Source organism: Myxine glutinosa, chromosome 7, assembly GCF_964187855.1.
Source record: "Myxine glutinosa chromosome 7, kmMyxGlut1.1, whole genome shotgun sequence".
In the NCBI taxonomy this organism is placed as follows: domain Eukaryota; kingdom Metazoa; phylum Chordata; class Myxini; order Myxiniformes; family Myxinidae; genus Myxine; species Myxine glutinosa.
In genome coordinates, this window is record NC_136267.1 from 166,165,473 (window position 1) to 166,183,356 (window position 17,884).

Consider the following 17,884-nt stretch of genomic DNA (forward strand, 5'->3'; position numbering starts at 1 on the left):
GCTCAAAAAGAGCCTCCGAATCCAGAGAGACTGCTCAAAAAGAGCCTCCGAATCCAGAAAGACTGCTCAAAAAGAGCCTCCGAATCCAGAAAGACTGCTCAAAAAGAGTCTACGAATCCAGAGAGACTGCTCAAAAAGAGCCTCCGAATCCAGAGAGACTGCTCAAAAAGAGCCTCCGAATCCAGAAAGACTGCTCAAAAAGAGCCTCCGAATCCAGAAAGACTGCTCAAAAAGAGCCTCCGAATCCAGAGAGACTGCTCAAAAAGAGCCTCCGAATCCAGAGAGACTGCTCAAAAAGAGCCTCCGAATCCAGAGAGACTGCTCAAAAAGAGCCTCCGAATCCAGAAAGACTGCTCAAAAAGAGCCTCCGAATCCAGAAAGACTGCTCAAAAAGAGTCTACGAATCCAGAGAGACTGCTCAAAAAGAGCCTCCGAATCCAGAGAGACTGCTCAAAAAGAGCCTCCGAATCCAGAGAGACTGCTCAAAAAGAGCCTCCGAATCCAGAGGGAACTAAAAACTTGTTTTCCTTTTCATGTTCCGATTCGTGTAAAAAATATAACTTTCGATTTAAATAAGTTGCTCCTCAATCATAAGCGGACGATCATATTCTGATAAATCGGACAGACAGACGGACATGAACCAATCGCTTACCCCTGCTTTTCGCTTCATGTGTGCAACATAACAATTTTATCAATGCAAGGGGGAAAAGAGAGCCCAGAATATGCTGGAAAGCAGCCAAAGGACTTGGCACTCATGAAGAGTTCTAATGAAGAACGAGTCACCCGAGGAAAGGAGAGGAGAGTAAGGAAAGATCGGTTACATCCAGAGGAATAATGATGAGGCTGGGATGACATATCGGTTTATGTGTAGATAAGAGAAGCAGTGTAGAGGAGGAGGAGGTGGCCATGGGGAGAGAGTGAGGAAATGCATGTGCTTTGACATGTACTCCTCTCATTCCCTTTCTCCATCTCCAGGCAACCATGCATCCTTCATCGGAGCAAAATGAGTTAATATATAAAGTCCAGAAACATGAACTTCTTCCCTCCTTCACACAGTGGTTAGCATACCGCAATCAATGTGCTGTCAATTTCACCCACTGTGGGATCTTTAATGTTTACATCAAGCTTATTCGTTAAAGTGGGATGGATCAAGCAGGGAAACTAAAATTCTCGCTCTTCCATGAACCTCGCCTCAGTATCTATACTATGAGAGAGAAGGCTGTCTGTCTATGTCTGTCACTGTATATTTTGTTTTGTATATTAACAAGCAGTTGGTAGTAACCGAGAGTTAAGCACACTCACTTCTGAGCTGTTTGTCAGGTTCACTATGTTTTTTCGTTCAAAATCATGGTAGATTAGCAAACCTATACATTTTTGGGAACGTTATTACATGGAAAATCTGAAAATCAATGTTTACATTTGCCAATTCCGACCAATTCGATTCGACCAATTCGACCAATTCGACCAATCGACCAATTCCATTCGACCAATTCGACCATTCGACCAATCGCTTCCATCGACCATTCGACCAATTCGATCGATTCGATTCGATTCGATTCGATCGACCATTCGACCAATTCGATTTGCCAATCAATTTGACCGACCTTTGCTTGTGTGGAACGGACTGTGAAAACGATGCGGACTATATTGTCGGATACGACACACAGGACAGTGATGACGAACTCTAAATGGCATATTCTGTAATCGTGTATGTTTGATGCCATTGACTGCCTGTGTATATTTTGTCATTGACTGCCTGTGTAGATGTGAAGTTATACCGACTGCATGTGTATATATGATTTTGCTGACTGCCTGTGTATGTTTGGTGATATGAATTATTGTGACACATTTTGATGTTATTAACTGCCTGTACAAAATGATAACATGTATTTGATTATGCAACTTATCGTGAATATAAAGACAGTATTTTGCAATTCAAAACCTTTGATTCGTGTCTTACCATTCCCCATAACACTAATTTGATACTTTCATTGGATTCCTTGTCCCTGAAAATATAGGTTTAGTATATTTTTAAAAGTTTTTAGGGTAATTAGAGGCAGAAATAGAACAAAATACGTATTTTACAGTGGCCATTTTGAAAATCCAAAATGGCCGCCATACAGGTATCTCTCCAAATGTAAACATTGATTTTTAGTTTCCTTATGCTATAACCTTTCCAAAAATGTATAGGTTTGCTAAACTACCATGATTTTGAACGAAATATAATTTATTGACATAGTGACCCTGACTATGTTGTCTATTCTGGCTTAGAATCTCTATCTACTATAAAAGAGAGATGTCTGTCTGTGTGTGTATCTGTCTGTCTGTCTGTGTGTCGAAATTTTTCTCAGAGATGGCTGAACGGATCTTCGTCAAACTTTCAGGTTCATCAGTGAGTGCCTGGGAGTGTTTTAGGCAAAAAAAAAATTATGAGAATTTTTTGAGATTATGATATTTGAAATTATGAGAAATTTTTGGCGTTAAAAAAAAAAATCGCTCGATAGTGCCTAAGCTTTTAAAAATTAATGACAGTTATATACAAGTACACATTCGCATAAATAAATACAAAACAATCACCAGACATTTGAATACAAATAAATCAAACAATTCCTGAAGTGTACGAAGTTGGTAATACGGCTTCTTCTTCTTCTTCTTCCTGATCGGCATCACACTTAACTCAGAAACGTGCTGAATGCCACATTCACCCACCAGCATGTATATGAACCCCCTTCCTCTCCTGCCCCCCCTCCCCTCCCCTTCCCCCCTTCCCCTGTTTTCCCCCCTCTCCCCCCCCCCTCCCACTATAAATGTATGATGTAATACATATAAATGCAAATGTATTCAACCTGAATTTTTTGCATGGAGGGCGATACATGAATGTGTGCCCGTCTATCGGAGAGACGTTAAGCCAGAACAGCAAGCAATGGTCACTGATGGATGTTAAAGACCCCTTCGGTGTCCTTCGCTAAGAGTAGGTGAGATCTAGTGAGCACGTTGAACAAATTACTTATTCTTGCCTGGACTGCGGGGAGCAAGTGTTCGGGTCTTCCTGCTGGTTCCTTGATGACAGATTATACACTGCTTGCTTATACACAGTTAGAAAGTGGTCGCTCTCTGTTAGCAGCTTCTGAACTACAAACAAAAAACCATCACGTAGTTTGCATGTTCCATGTGACCACCATGAGCCATCCTCGACGAGAGAGGGTAACCATTCCATATTGACAAGGTAACTGGAAAGGGACATGATCATCACACACGGTCTCCCGAAACAACTGCCGTAGTTTACCGACTACGTTATACATAGACAAGGTAACAAGGTTCCATAAATGGAGAGTACAATTCGATGAATCATGAGCACGGACCCGATCTGCGCAACGCTAGGTAGCTGGGGGTTGCCTGCTCGATTGGACTTCACACGAATACTTGCTTGGTTTTGCCGAACTTTCTTCGGGTTCGGCCTTAGCAGGTCCTGGTGGATCGTTCGAAGCCTCCATCGCTGCCGGCGCCGCCCAGTGCCCTCCAAATCCCAGGAAACGGTGATCAGGGCGCGAAGGAAAGCGGCGCAGAGAGTGGAGATTGTGGTAGACTTCAGGCGCCGCTCGGAAATGCTCTAAAAAGCTCGGTTCTCTCTCCTTACGCACGGGTAAAGAGCTGCCCTGAATCGACGCACCGTGCAGTTTGCAGGGGATGCTAATGTTAGAGCTGATCCAGACCGGAACAGCTGCGTGTGGAGGGGTGCCTTCCCTGTGCAACTAAGTGAGCTGCTATTATGGGAATTGCCCTTCTTTATATCACCCGTCCCCACCGCGTATACATTCGGTCTTACTTAAGATTGGTGGTGCTTAAATTTCTTAACAAGTATGTTTTCTCGAAATTCTCAAGGAGCCCCTAATTATTTGAAGTGGAAATATCCCAATGGGATTTTGGGGGAAAAAATCAGTCCTGGTCATGTTAAGCTCACATTTGGAAGCCTCAATGCTTCATCCACAAGATCAAATGATAAATTTGAAACTTGCGAAGACAAGATTCATCGTATTATTTATCCTCATAATCAATTACAATATTACATTATTAGGTCTGTTCAAGCGCCATTATATTTGCCATCTCTTTGCCTAACCACAAAGTTTCCTCTTCTGAATTCAGCTTCAACACTTGCTGGTAGATGTTTCATGGCCTGGATGTAATGCGGGACACATCAAACATACTTGTGATGACCAGCAGCAACTAAGTATGGAAGCATTTGCTCAACTGGTGTGATGTGGAGATTCCAGTTCCCAGTTCTTTCGGCATGTACATATTTTCTCAGAACGTTGACCATTTCAAGGTACATCAGCTACAGTTTGGTGGTTGGGGTAGTATCTGTCCTGAGAAATTCCAGCATCTTTGCTCACACCAAGCTCATACCGTCCTCAGCTTCTTTGCATGCCCTTTGAACCTGCTCGGGACTAGTGTGGACCTTGAAATTGTTGATAGCATCGCAGAAGACACTCAGTTTTCCAGAGAAAGAAGAAAGGTCCTCGACGTCATGGCCCCCCAGCAACATCCAGTCCTCAAAGGCTTCCCAAAGGAGTAGGTGAATGGCATTTTCGGCTAGAGTATGTGCCCGCAACATTTGATAATAGTCTTTACCATCCATAAGTTTGTTGACAGTCCCTTGTAAACAAACATCTCCTTCCACAAGGATGTCTTCCAATCCTGTTCCCTTCATCAAGTGTCCAATCGCTCCCAGAAAATTCTGAGCAATATGAAAGCCGCCCCATCCGAATGATGAGTTTATTGTATTTTACAGGATGCTTATTCTTTAAAGCAAGTACTATCTCATAGATTGCCTGATCACACGTGAGTATACAATAATCCTGTCCGAGGTGTTCTGAAACATTCACGCAATAATCAAGAGATTCCTGTACTACATCAGGATTAGTGGGTGAGAGGGGAAAGAATGGTCCATAGCCAATTACTGTGGCATTTTCCCTTTCACCAATGAGGGCCTCATTCAAAGTTTGCCATTAAATCGGACAAAGGGCGAAAAAGGCGAAGTATAATAATTAACATCATTCATCCCTCACCTGAATGCATATATGTGTATATATACGACGTACGAAATACAATTTGATTGCTTTATAAAGTATTTGAATTTTATGCAAAGGGCAAAAAGGGGTTAATATTGTCATACGGAGGGTTGGAAGAGGCATTTAGCACTTATACAGTAGATTGATTGGATCATTAAGATACCCTGGTTTGGTTTTCTTCCCTGATTCAAAGTCAGCTTTGTAGCATTGTTCAGAAATATCTCAAAATCCCCATTTTTTTTTTACCATTTTCTCAGGGTTTGTCTCTGGAACAGGAGGGGTTAATACCGTAATGCTAATATATTTGCAAAGTTTCTTGATATTAAAAGCTTCCTATATAGTCCCTCTAAAATGTGTGTCAGTTTTCTTTTTTAATTCTCTTTGCGTTTTTGGATATTAACCCTTTTACTGCAGGGGTACCCCCATTTTCACTTCCCCTTCAACTTCGTGGCCTTTTGACCTCTGATGGCGTCGTCGGTGACGTCATCGGGGTTTGCGTGGGACCGGTTTGTAGCCTGGCCCAAGACCTTTCTAATGATATCCAGCACAATTGGTTTTATTGATAATAGATATTTTTAAAAACATTTTTATTTCACCTACCCCTAATTTTGGGAGCCTGGTGTTGGCTTAGCAGTTAGGGTGCCGGCTTGGAGATCCTAGGGTCCTGAGTTCGTAATCCCGGTTGATCGCTGAATTAACGTCAGGGGAGTTGACTCAGCCTGTCATCCTTCCGAGGTCGGCAAATTGAGTACCAGCTTGCTGGGGTGAATGATCCCGGTGTGTACCCTGATTTAGAATAGGTACACCGTATCCCTGCGCATCGTAAGAGCATGAAAAAGGGTTGGCATCACGAAGGGCATCCGGCCATAAAAACATTGCCTCAAACAGGGAACCATGATTGTCATGGGGCCCGCAAGGCTAACCCCTGCTCTAGCAGGGAAAATGGCCTTTAAAACGATCATTCATTCATTCATTCATTCATTAGATTAGTTCCTCATTAATGGTGGGTTTATTGAGATATCACGTGTGTTCTTTGTTTCAGTTTAATTTGGATCTTTTGGTTTTTTTTTGGGGGGGGAGGGGTAAGGGGGGGGGAGATCATTGTGTATGGCCAACCCAGCCTGGTGTTGGCTAAGCGGTTGGGGTGCCAGCTTGGGATCCTGGGTTCGAATCCCGGGCGATCGCTGAATTAATACCAGGGGGGTTGACAGCCTGTCATCCTTCTGAGGTCGGCAAATTGAGCACCAGTTCACTGCAAGAGGCAACTAACAGGGTTGGCGGCAGGAAGAGCATCCAACCATAAAACATTGCTTCAAAAAAGGGGACCAAGGTGTCCGAAAAAGGCCAAACTCGCTCGGGGTCTTTACCCTGGGAAATTTCTTATTTTACTCCATAAAAACGAAATTGAACTCATGATGGTCGATGCTGTGGATGTAGTCTCATGGCAAGGAATACAATGCTTGGTTTGGCATTGCTTTCACCGTACTGAACTAACTAGCAATTGTTGCCCGTGCCTGCACAGGATTCAAAACGGGGTAGGGATGGAAGCGGCAAAATGCAAATGGCCTCTTCTGTCATCGAGCCGGCAAGCTGGGAGCAACAATTGGGATTTATTGCCACATTTTGATGCAATTTAAATGCTCTAATGGTGAGGTGCTCCGTTTGAAATTGTTAGTTCGATATATGTAGCTTTTTGATGCCTTAATGCTACGAAATAAGAACTTGTATTGGTGTCAGAGTTGTTAGGGACAGTTACATGTCCTGTGCCACTGATGTTATGGACACATGTTAGGGACACATGCTACAGCCAGGACAACAGCCAGTGACCAATTGCATATTAATACTAGGATGACCATATCCATCAATGTACTACATACTCTTGATGGAACATTGGTGCTGCCAAAAGTAGATTGTTGGCGTGGGTTATGGTGGGCGGTTTGGCGATGCCTTCCCAGCAGTAATACAGGTCGGAGATTTGCAATTTTTTCAGGGTGCCGGCGAATGTGGTAGCAGACGGGACAACCGGCTTAATGATCATTGGAGGGACGGCATATACTTTGTCATGCAACATCCTACCTACAACTTATGGCCGGTTGGGGATTCTAATGCAGATGAGACAGCTCACAGGGAGGTGTGCTCCCTCTGCACCGTCATGTCAGACCCATCTGGGATTGAATGGTATTGTCGCATGATTCCCTAGGTGAACACCACAGAGATCACGAATAGCCAAAGCAAGCTTTAACTCCGAGGCATTGATCAAATGCGGATTTTATATATGCGGGGGAAGAAAGGGGAGGGGAAGGTGAAGCTTACCTGTTTTCCACCGGCAGTCCCAAAGCCTTCAAAGAAAATAACTCAAAACGAAACCGGATTTTAAAATGTACAGGGAAAATAACAAAAGGGTTTAAAAAACGCATGCCGATAACAAGAAACGTGACGGTAAACTAAATTCCTAAACGGAGCGCTCCCGCAATGGACCCAGACACGGAAAGATAATGAAAATAAATGTGTGTGCATGTGTGTGCTTTGATCACTGGTGAGGTCTCGTCAGGGTCTGCGAACGAGTCCGGGGCGCTGGTAGCATTGTGCGCGAAGCACGCACGTTGGTGGGAACCGGGCCTCGTTGTGCCCGTTTGCGCTGCAGCGCTCGTACACTCGTCCACACATTGAGAAGCGCAGTTCTTGGGCCGCGGCTCTTCCGGCTCCATCTGCACGTCTCCCGATGGCGCCTCTGAACCCAATTGGTCCGATCACTTCCTGGAGCCCGTCGTCTAAACACAGCCGTCTTCCAACAAAGTCCGGAACAAAGAGGAGGGAGTCGAGGGCAGAGGAAGGTGTGAGGGGCAAGAGAGAGAGAAGGCAAGAAGAAGGCAAGAGAAGGCAAGAGAGAAGGCAAGAGAGGCAAGAGAGAGAAAATGTTGATCCGAGAGTTCTTTTATTGACCGTCTCGTGACGTCATCTGTGCCTCTCTACCAATGTCCGCAGGCCACCACTGCATGCTCAGCTCTCCACCAATCCACACGCAGTCCACTTCTGACGTCATTGTTTGAACCTTGCCAATCAGCGCGTCCCTTCCTACCCCGGCCCTCCTGTTGGTCAACTCCCGCCCAATCACTGTCCTTCTGGGCGTGGCTCTTGGCCTGCCTGAGTGATGTGTGTCTGCCAGGCGGGGTGGTTAGCCATTGTGCTTGATGCCTGGCTTCCGGTTGGTTTATTTATTTATTGTTATTTAGTGTAGTTTAATGGCAATTCTAACTAGTGTATATGGTGCGGTGCCATAAAGGACAAAGGAAATACATCACTGAGGTTTGACGAACAGGGGAATTAACATAATCCCTATAACCAGTTAACATTCCCCATTCCTCGTAATGGGGACAAATATACACCTTAATCCGACATCCGGGCTAAACAGGTCCTCTACTTCTTACATGGTGGTGGTTCTTCTTCTTCACGACAGTCGGAGCATGTTACCGACACAAATCTCCCTGACTCTACATATCACTACCCCACCAACATAAGAGTATCATTATTTCCATGCTGGTATCGATTGAACCTGAACTTCGTGCTTTAGCTATAGAGCTATTTGTCAATAATTGAGAAAAAGTTGATGATGTGTTGGAAAATACTCAAGCAAAATATCAGTGACATTTGCAGACAGGGCAGCAGGTCTACTTTGGAATGACTGCGCTGTGCCAACTTGCCAGACATATCTGATGGAATTTCTCGGTGCAAGAGGATCCATAATACAGCACACATGGATAAAAGTGGAGGCTGAAGATTAGCATTTTTATTCCACAATACAAGTAAATGCAGTACGTTGTGAAATTATGAAAAAAATTACACCAAATTTAGAAAGAGCAAAAGCACCTCAGATTCATACATTAACAAATTAGTGTTGCTTTTGGTTATCTTATAATGCATTTTTTATTTGATACACATTTTAGAGAGTTGAAAAAACAATAATAACTCATGAAGTTGCATATTGAATGAAATTTTGTAAGAATGTGTGTGTGTGTGTGTGTGTATGTTTGTGTGTGTGTGTGTGTGTGTGTGTGTGTGTGTGTGTGTGTGTGTGTGCGTGCGTGCGTGCGCACACTGTGAAACACGTATAGAATAGATAAAAGCAAACTTGTTATTCCAGTCCTCCATGATTCCACAACGGATATAACACGTGGCAATTTTGGTGGAAAAAAAGCAAACAAACATGATTAGTGGTATAATGAAATGATAAACTCCACCTCGAGAAAACAACACATTCAATTATTCGTACTCAGCGCAAGGCTGCGGTGCAGCATCATTGGCTGAGAGCGCAGCTGAGAAGCCTGTTGTGGGCTTCAAGGTTAAGGTGAAGCCCTTACACATGAAGGTGGAGTTTTTAGCTTTTACACGAGCCTCGATTCTTTATACAAAGACAAAGACAAAAATAGGTCTTGAGTTTGAGCCCCTGCTGTGCAATTGAAATAACACCAGGTGGGTTGAGTCAGCCTGTCATCCTTTTGAGGTGGGCAAAAAGAGTACTAGCTTACTGGTAACAGGGGCACTGCATCAGCGGCACAGCCAAAAAAATAATGCAACCAGCAGCCACAGACTGCATACGAAAACAACAACAACAACAACAAGCGTGGATGTGCTTCTGATGCAGTGCCCTCTGTTGGTTAGGGCAGTAATTTATAACTTGTCTATGGTGCCGGTGATACCTCGCCTACTCTTCGTGAAGGACACCATGGGATCTTTAACGTGCACCAACTAATGCTGGCAGACGGGACGCCTGTTTAACGTCCATCCGAGGGGCGGAACACACTTTCATGCCGGTAAAACACCGGGATGGTAGTTTATAGTTTGGGCTGAGATTTGCAACCAGGCGAGACAGCTTAGAGGTGAGTATGCATACCTCTAGGCAACAACACATTGTTTCCCATTAATAATAATTTTGCAAACATAGGTTTCCACCTAGCTACAGCAATACTTAGTGCTAAATTATTATTTACAATTAACAAAATTGTGCATTTAACAATTTTTAAAATGCATAATCACAAACTATGCTTTTATATACACACAAAGGTCACAAGTACATTGGATGCAAGGAATATTTACAGGTGCAACATCTCTGCACGTTAGGGAATATATATATATAATTATTTATATATATATAATTATTTTTATATATATATATATATATATATATATTTACATTTATATATTTACATATATATATATATATATTTACATATATATATATAATTTACATATATATATTTACATATATATATATATAATATATAATATATAATATATTTCTATATATATTTCTATATATTCATATATATATATATATATATATATATATATATATAATATATATATATATATATATATATATATATATATATATATATATACATATATATAGTATATATATATATATATATATATATATATATATATATATATATATATGTATGTATGTATATATATATATATATATATGAATCACTCTGTTCTTTCACATCTGTGTTATTAAAATAAAAGCCTCAATCTTTTTTTTTTTTGTCATACATTGACTTCTCAGTCATGTCATATAATGCTGACTATTTAACCTCATACTCATTGTATGATGCATAATGGTATATAATGAACCCACCGAACGCACCACTGGGTACACACACCTAGTGATCTTGGCTGCAGCATTTTGTACACACTAGCGTACCACAGCCTGCTGTCTTGGACTTTGGCTGTCCGAGCGTCCGAGATCGAGACACAAGTTCGAACAGTAGTCATTGGTAGCGCTCACCATGAGCGCTGCTTCACTGATGTAAGTCCTCGTTCCTGAGCTGTCCTGCCTTGAGATCCAATTGGATTTTTCTCCAATGATTACACTTCCGTTGAGGTCACCATAAGATGCGCTTCTGTCCGGGCTTTTTCGGAGACATGTCGATCTTCGGAGATGCACGGCTTTTTCAGTACGGTCTGAAGAGCCGTTATTTCTATTGGCTCATCATTATAATCATCATAATCATCATAATCATCATCATCATCATCATCAGAATAACTCTCTTTATTGTCGTCTTCAACACCATCGTCATGTTCATTTCCATGTCTCAGCTCTTCCGTGCTCAGATCCTGGGTGGAGGGATCACATGAAGGTTCTCCATAAGTCTCACTAGAGTCGCACCAGGTATCAAGATGGTCCCGAGGGTTTTCTGTGTCCGAGAGTTCCGACTCACTGTTGGAATCACCAAACTCGACGACGCAGTCCGTCATCTCACAATCGGAGTCTTCGACGTCCGAGTCGTCCAGGTACTCGACCGTGAAGTCCGAGTTGGGTGTGGGTCCTGGGGGAACATGCCAGGGCTCGCTACTCGGTGCGAAGTAACGGTCGAAGTGGCTGAACGTCCAGGAGAAGTGGGGGCGCAGGCCCAAACACAGCCTGGCGAAGGCAGAGCTCGCGAAGTGCAGCACCATCGGCTGACCCAGGTAGTCGGAAGACAACGGGTTGCGGTAAGTCGGAGGTCCTGGGGTCGTGTCCCTCACGGCGATGTTCAAGGTCGCCCGCTGCGTGCTCCTCATGGCGAAAGCCGCGCCAGGTGCTCCAGAGGGCTCCGCACAGGTGGATGTCACGCTGCGAGGTGTCACCTTGTTCTTTATGAAGTCGGCGCTGGTCCTCTATTACTCAGTCATTAAAGCAAATATGTTTACGTGTTTCTATGTTTCAACCAAGGAGCTTATGTGTGCTATTCTTAGCTCATCGAACGAGGTTTTGTAAAAGCCAAGAATAAACTGGGATAGGTCATGGCGGTGGAGTGGTGGCAAAATGAATCGAAATACTCAATCATGTGTGGACCACCACCACCACCACCACCATGTGTGGATCATATACCTTCAGTATGCAACCCCATGGAAATAAAGCAAACTTCGCCGAAAGTTTCTCTCTTTATTCGTGCATTGCATCCATTGCTAGCATGTCCTGAATTGAAATAAACTTTGCTATGGAGATACAGGTCTATCAATGCATTGATGAATATTGCGTTGTTCTGCGTTAGAGGACAATGCGAACGACAGGTTTATCAACTGAAACTTCACGAAGGTCAAAGTGATCCGCTAGCTGTGGGAGGCAAATCTCTTCCAAGTCTGCATCCCAAAGATTCTTTATTTGCCTCCAACTACTGCTAGTTCGCCTTTGCCAACTATCAACTGATGAAGTGGGTGTGTGTGAGTGTGTGTGTGTGTGTATCGTTGGGTGTGGTCTCCATATTGTGGGTTTCAAAATGTTGAACAGAGCCTTCCCAGGTTCTCAAAGTGTCCACATCCATGTGTGTGTGTGTCTGTCTGTCTGTCCGTCTGTGTGTCTGCGTGTGTGTGTATGTGTGTGTGCGCATGCGTATTATATTTGTGCATAACTGCACAGTATATATTTTATATAAACTGAATATTTTTTTTGGTGTTGTCAAAATATACATATATATATTGTTGCGGATCTGTCGCCAGCCTTCTACCCTTACCAAGGGGGGATTAGTCCCCTTGTCTTTGACTGACCTGGCGCGACCCGGGACCTATGACGTCCATTCCGGACAGCACGAAATAGGGTATCAGGACCAAATTCGCTATTACCTAAATACTCGCTCTGCCCTGAAGCGAGGTGATAAGCCCTGCACGAACCACGTGTGTTGATATGCCGAGCGGTTGCGTACACGCGATCTGCGCCGTTATCACTTACTAGACCCCGATTCAAGCGGTTCTTATTCGTACCACGCTTAGTCAATGGAGAAATCACAAAGGCGATCAAATTGGAAAGCAAAGGAATAACAGGTTTAATTATTATTATTTACAATGTACAATGGTAGAAGAAACAGAGACACAGAGCAATCCTTAAAACAGTCTTATACTTAATCCCAAGGACACGGGTCCGTCTCACACACACACTCACACGGGGATTGTAGATGGCAGGACGATGTTCACCAGCTCGCCCAGGGATGGCTCTCGTGTAGTTCTCTCCGGTCCCCGGCACGTCCTTTGGAGTAGGTGAAGGCAGGAGCTCTCCGCGTGTCGTCTGAATGGAGCGAGTTATCATGGGGCGAATTGGTAGGGAGCGGACTTTGACGCAGCTGGCGGTTATTCACTTGCGGCTATGGTCGCGCTTACTCGCGTGGCTGGAAAGCGCAATAAGCGTTACCGGCGCGTCTCGCTGTGCCTGCGTACTTGGCACAGTTCAACGCCTCTTCTTCTCTCTCGCTGCGCAAGTCCTTAAACAACGCGCGTATACTCCGCAAGTTCGCCAAACAACGCGCTTATCTTGCAAGTCCGAATCCTTTCTCTCTCCTCTGTGAGTCCTGGCGTGCGAGTCCTTTCAAGGGCTTTGCGCAGCGACTTATATAGGCACGCCCCGCGAACCTTCTCGAACTCACCAGACGCGCATCACCACGCCCTCTCACGCCATGCCGCTAGAGCCCTGATTGGCTGGTGGCTCTTACCGTCATCGCCTCTGCCGCTCCGATCTCAACGCCACCCACCCCGACCCCGCGCTCCTCCTTCTCAGGCCTACCTCGTGTTACTCGACTAGTGGGCAGCCAATGCTTAACAAACTGGTCGAGGCTAGGGTGGCTGGGAAATCGGTGGCAAGTAAAGCCTATTTTCCTGTCTTTACACAACGCAGGCACGAAGAGGGGAAATGGCCTATTCTTACACATACTAAGACATAACTATACTACAAAGGGCCTATGTTGCTCGTGTGACTAACTATGGGGGGCAACCCTTTAACCTTTAATGACTTCAATGTGCCAATCTCAAAACCGTAGCAATATATATATATATATATATATATATATATATATATATACATATATATATATATATATATATATATATATATATATATATATATATATATATTGTTGCGGATATGGGATTTGGCCTCCATCCATATCCGCTTGTAAATATTCCCCTATTTCCCCAATACTCCCCAACTATCCCCAATCCCCCATTCCCTAGTCCCATTGTCTGTAAACAACACTCTGTAGAACCGACCTTCCCCTTTTTCCCCCATTAACTGTCGTGCCCAGGTTCCCCGCATCTCACGTAGACAACTATAGGACATCTTGCTAGTTATTCTTAGTCTATGTCAGTTAAGGACTCGTTTCCATTAATTCTGACTCTTCGTTGCACCAGAATGTGATTGTATGGCACCAATAGTGAGTTTAGGACCTCCCCATACCTCCTCCCATCTTCCTCATGAAACTACTACAACAACAACAACTACAACAACAGCACGCGGGGAGTGTGCATCCTCACTCCGGCTTGGTTAGCCGCCATTGCCCATGTGCTCGACGGGGTTACCAAATAGGGGCTCCCTGTCAGCTCCTCGTCAAGGGCGGAGCCCGGTAACCCCCCGCACCCAATAAGAAGCGGCGGGCCGATTCCATCTGGGGCGGAGCTAACGAGCCGAGGGCGTGTCACTCCCCGCTGGATATACGCAGCCACTTACCGGACGTGACGTAAGATGCGCCCCCAGCCTGAAGAGAACCAGACACCACCTCCAGCGCGACGATACCTCCCTGCATCTTTTGGACCGCGCTATCCTGTCCCTAAGCCAAGGTGCACCTTGTGCTGTCCATCGACTACCTGCCCTTCCTTGCCATCAATCCCTGTGTGAGTCAGTCTTGTCCCGTTTATCTGTGGTCTGTCGGGAATAAGATAAGTGTGTCTAAGTGCCTACCTTCCTATGCTGTATCTCTTGTCCTTGTAATCTAAACGTTCCGCATACAAATATTATAACCTCCTCCGGAGGTCTTGAGAACTGTACCCCTGGTGTCGTGTCATCTAACCCAGCCGTTGTGTCCTTTCCTTCATTGATCTAGCATATCGCGACTTAGTCAACGTTCGAGTGGAATCGGGTAAACTGTGCAGACGCGGTCATACCAAACCGCTCGGTAAACTAACATCCAAAACCGCGTCTGTAACAATATATATATATATATATATATATATATATATATATTGTTGCGGATCTCCTGGTCGGCCTTTCCCCTTACCAAGGGGGGATTAGTCCCCTTGTCTTTTACTAGCCGACGGGATCCGGGGCTATGACGTTCCTTCCGGACGGCGTTGAATAGGGTGGTAGGCCGAATTCCTATTACCTAAGTACCAACGCCGCCCAGGAAGCAAGAAAATAAACCCCGCCCGAATCATGGTTATAGGTGGAAACGCCGAGCGATAGTGAACCGTGACCCAGGCCGTTAACAAGGACTAAACCCGATCCGAGCGGTTCTGATCGTGCCACGCTTACCCAATGGAGGAAATCACTGATACGGTCGAATTAGGAAAGACAGGAACAACAGATTGGTTTATTTACAATTTGTACAGGAAGGAGAAGAAGAACACACAGTGCAGCTTATACAGTCTTATACTTATCCCAGGACATGGGCCCATTTCACACTCAGACACACTCACACGGGGTTGTAGATGGTCAGGTTGATGGTCCAGGGATGATGTCCAGGCAGTCCGCTCCGGTCCCCGACTCGCACCGTGAAGCAGATGGTCAGGGCGGCAGAAGCTCTCCGCGTGTCGTTGGTGCGGATCGAAAGGTAAGACTGGCTGGGCAGTTACTTGTGACCACGATCGCGTACGTAATAGATGAACCGGGCTTGGCGGTTATACTTGCGGTTACGGCCACATACGTAATAGATGACCCGGCTTTATATGCGCTCCCAATACTCCCTTTATATGCGCTCCCACTGGCAAAGCGCCTCTCCTGCAGAAGTCCTTTTAGCACCGTCCTTATACATAGCGCGTATCCTCTGCAAGTTCTCCTTCAACGAATCCTTTACCATGCGCAAGCCCAAACATGCGAGTCCTCGACAGTCCTTTCACAAAGCCCTCTCCCAACGAGTCCTTTACAGCTCTCAGTCCTTTTACATGCGCAAATCGTGCCAGTCCTGTTCAAGGGCTTTGTGCGCGCGCTTATATAGCCTTTTCAGCGAACCTTCCAGCACTTGCTAAATGCACCCTTACCACGCCCTCTTAAGCCATGCCCACCGAGCCCTGGTTGGTTGTTGCCCTTACCGTTTCTGCCTTCTGACATGCTGCTTGATGTGGCCACACCTCGTCCTCGCGCTCCTCCCCCTTTCCAGGCCAACCTCATGGCATTTGACTGGTTTCGAGCGAAACCAAGGGCAGCGAACGCTGCTGGCAAACGAGGTGGATTAGCCGAATCGGGGCGCGGGATGGATGCTGCCCAACGAGGTAGATTGGAGGGTGGCCCCAAAATGAAAGGACCTAAGCTTATTATTTATTTACACAACGCAGGTATCACCAGTGGAAATGGCCTTATCCTCACACATACTATGACATAACTAATGTTCTAAGGGGCCTACGTGTTGCTTGTGGACTAACTGTGGGGGCAAACCGTTAACCTTTAATGATGTTATATTTACACTTTCAAAACCGTAACAATATATATATATATATATATATATATATATATATATATATATATATATATATATATATATATATATATATATACATATATATATATATATATACATCTATATAGGTTAAGTAATTCCCTGTTCGTCGTTCCCTATGTGATTTATCCTTTATCTCTTTTGGCACCGCACGATAGACAGTCATGAAGGAAATGCCCATTAACTACAGGAAATAACAATAAAACCAACCGGAAGCCAGTTCTGAGCACTGCCGATAGGACACCACCATCTACATCACCACGAAGGTCGAGCAGGCCGAAGACATGCCCAGAAGGACAGTGATTGGGCGGGAGTTGACCAACAGGAAGGCTGGGGTAAGAAGCAACTCGCTGGTTGGTAGAGGGAAGGGCGAGTAGGACTGCATCACCAGGGCAGACTGCGTGTGGATTGGTGGAAAACTGAACAATGTAGCGTTGGCCTGCGGGCATTGGTAGGGAGGCACGATACGATCAATAAAAGAGACTCGGACCGACATTTTCTCTCTTCTTCTTGCCCCTCAAGCTTTCGTCTTGCCCTCACGCCTTCCTCTTGCCCCTCACCTCTCTCGCTTCTTGGTTCTACTCTTGGCTCTTTGCTCTGACGGTGGTCCTTTGTTCACGAGGAAGGCTTCATCGCAGCCAGGAGTTTGACGCGCAAGGACGACGAAGACAGGCGCATGTGGAAAAGCGAATCGCATGCCTGCTCGTTCACTTCGCGCACCGGGCAGGGAGTGAGCGGACCGTGCAGCGAGGCCTGGCTTTGCGCACGTGTGCGCGCGCCAACCGACGAGCGGTTTCCCACCAACACCAGAGCCATGTCGAGACTGCACGCCAGGGCCTGGAAGAATTCAGGCGAGATGCATGGCCAAGTTGAGCTAAGTGCCATGATAAAACTCACCATTATGTTCCAGGTTATTCTTCCCTTCGTCTGTGTTCAAGTCTGGTGTTGGGGACATCCCATTTAGAAACTTAGTTTACCGTCGCGTTTTCTTGGTATCGGCATCCGTTTTAATAAATCTGTTTCTTTTTAGCCGCGTCGCAGACGCTGCTAATAGAGTGCTCTCTGCTGTTGTTGTTGTTCTTCTTCTTCTTCTTGTTCTTGCAGAGAAGACAAAACCTCAAAGCTCCACCCATTCTGGGAACCATAGCTCCACCCATTCTGGGAGAGGCTTCATATAAACAAATATCCACCATTTTATTAACTCGCATAGCTTTGAGGCCTGTTTTGTAGGCCCGTGGTGTCTTCCTCTCTCACACAGTTTTATTTCAAATCAAATTCGATATATCATTTCATTTTTCACAGTCGCTAACATAGTTTTAGACTCGGTTGAAAGAAAATGGGAAGAAAATCCGATGA

The 17,884-nt window shown here is 44.9% G+C and overlaps 1 protein-coding gene across 1 annotated transcript in view; it reads right to left on the minus strand.

Moving 5' to 3' along the window:
- Positions 1–3,763, minus strand: part of LOC137413153 (death-associated protein kinase 3-like) — a 90,288-nt gene extending 86,525 nt beyond the window's left edge. The window contains exon 1 of the mRNA XM_068098548.2: positions 3,428–3,763. Coding sequence (XP_067954649.1) covers positions 3,428–3,494 — 67 coding nt within the window. The 5' untranslated portion in view covers positions 3,495–3,763. The remainder of the gene's footprint in view (positions 1–3,427) is intronic.
- Positions 3,764–17,884: the final 14,121 nt, after the last annotated feature.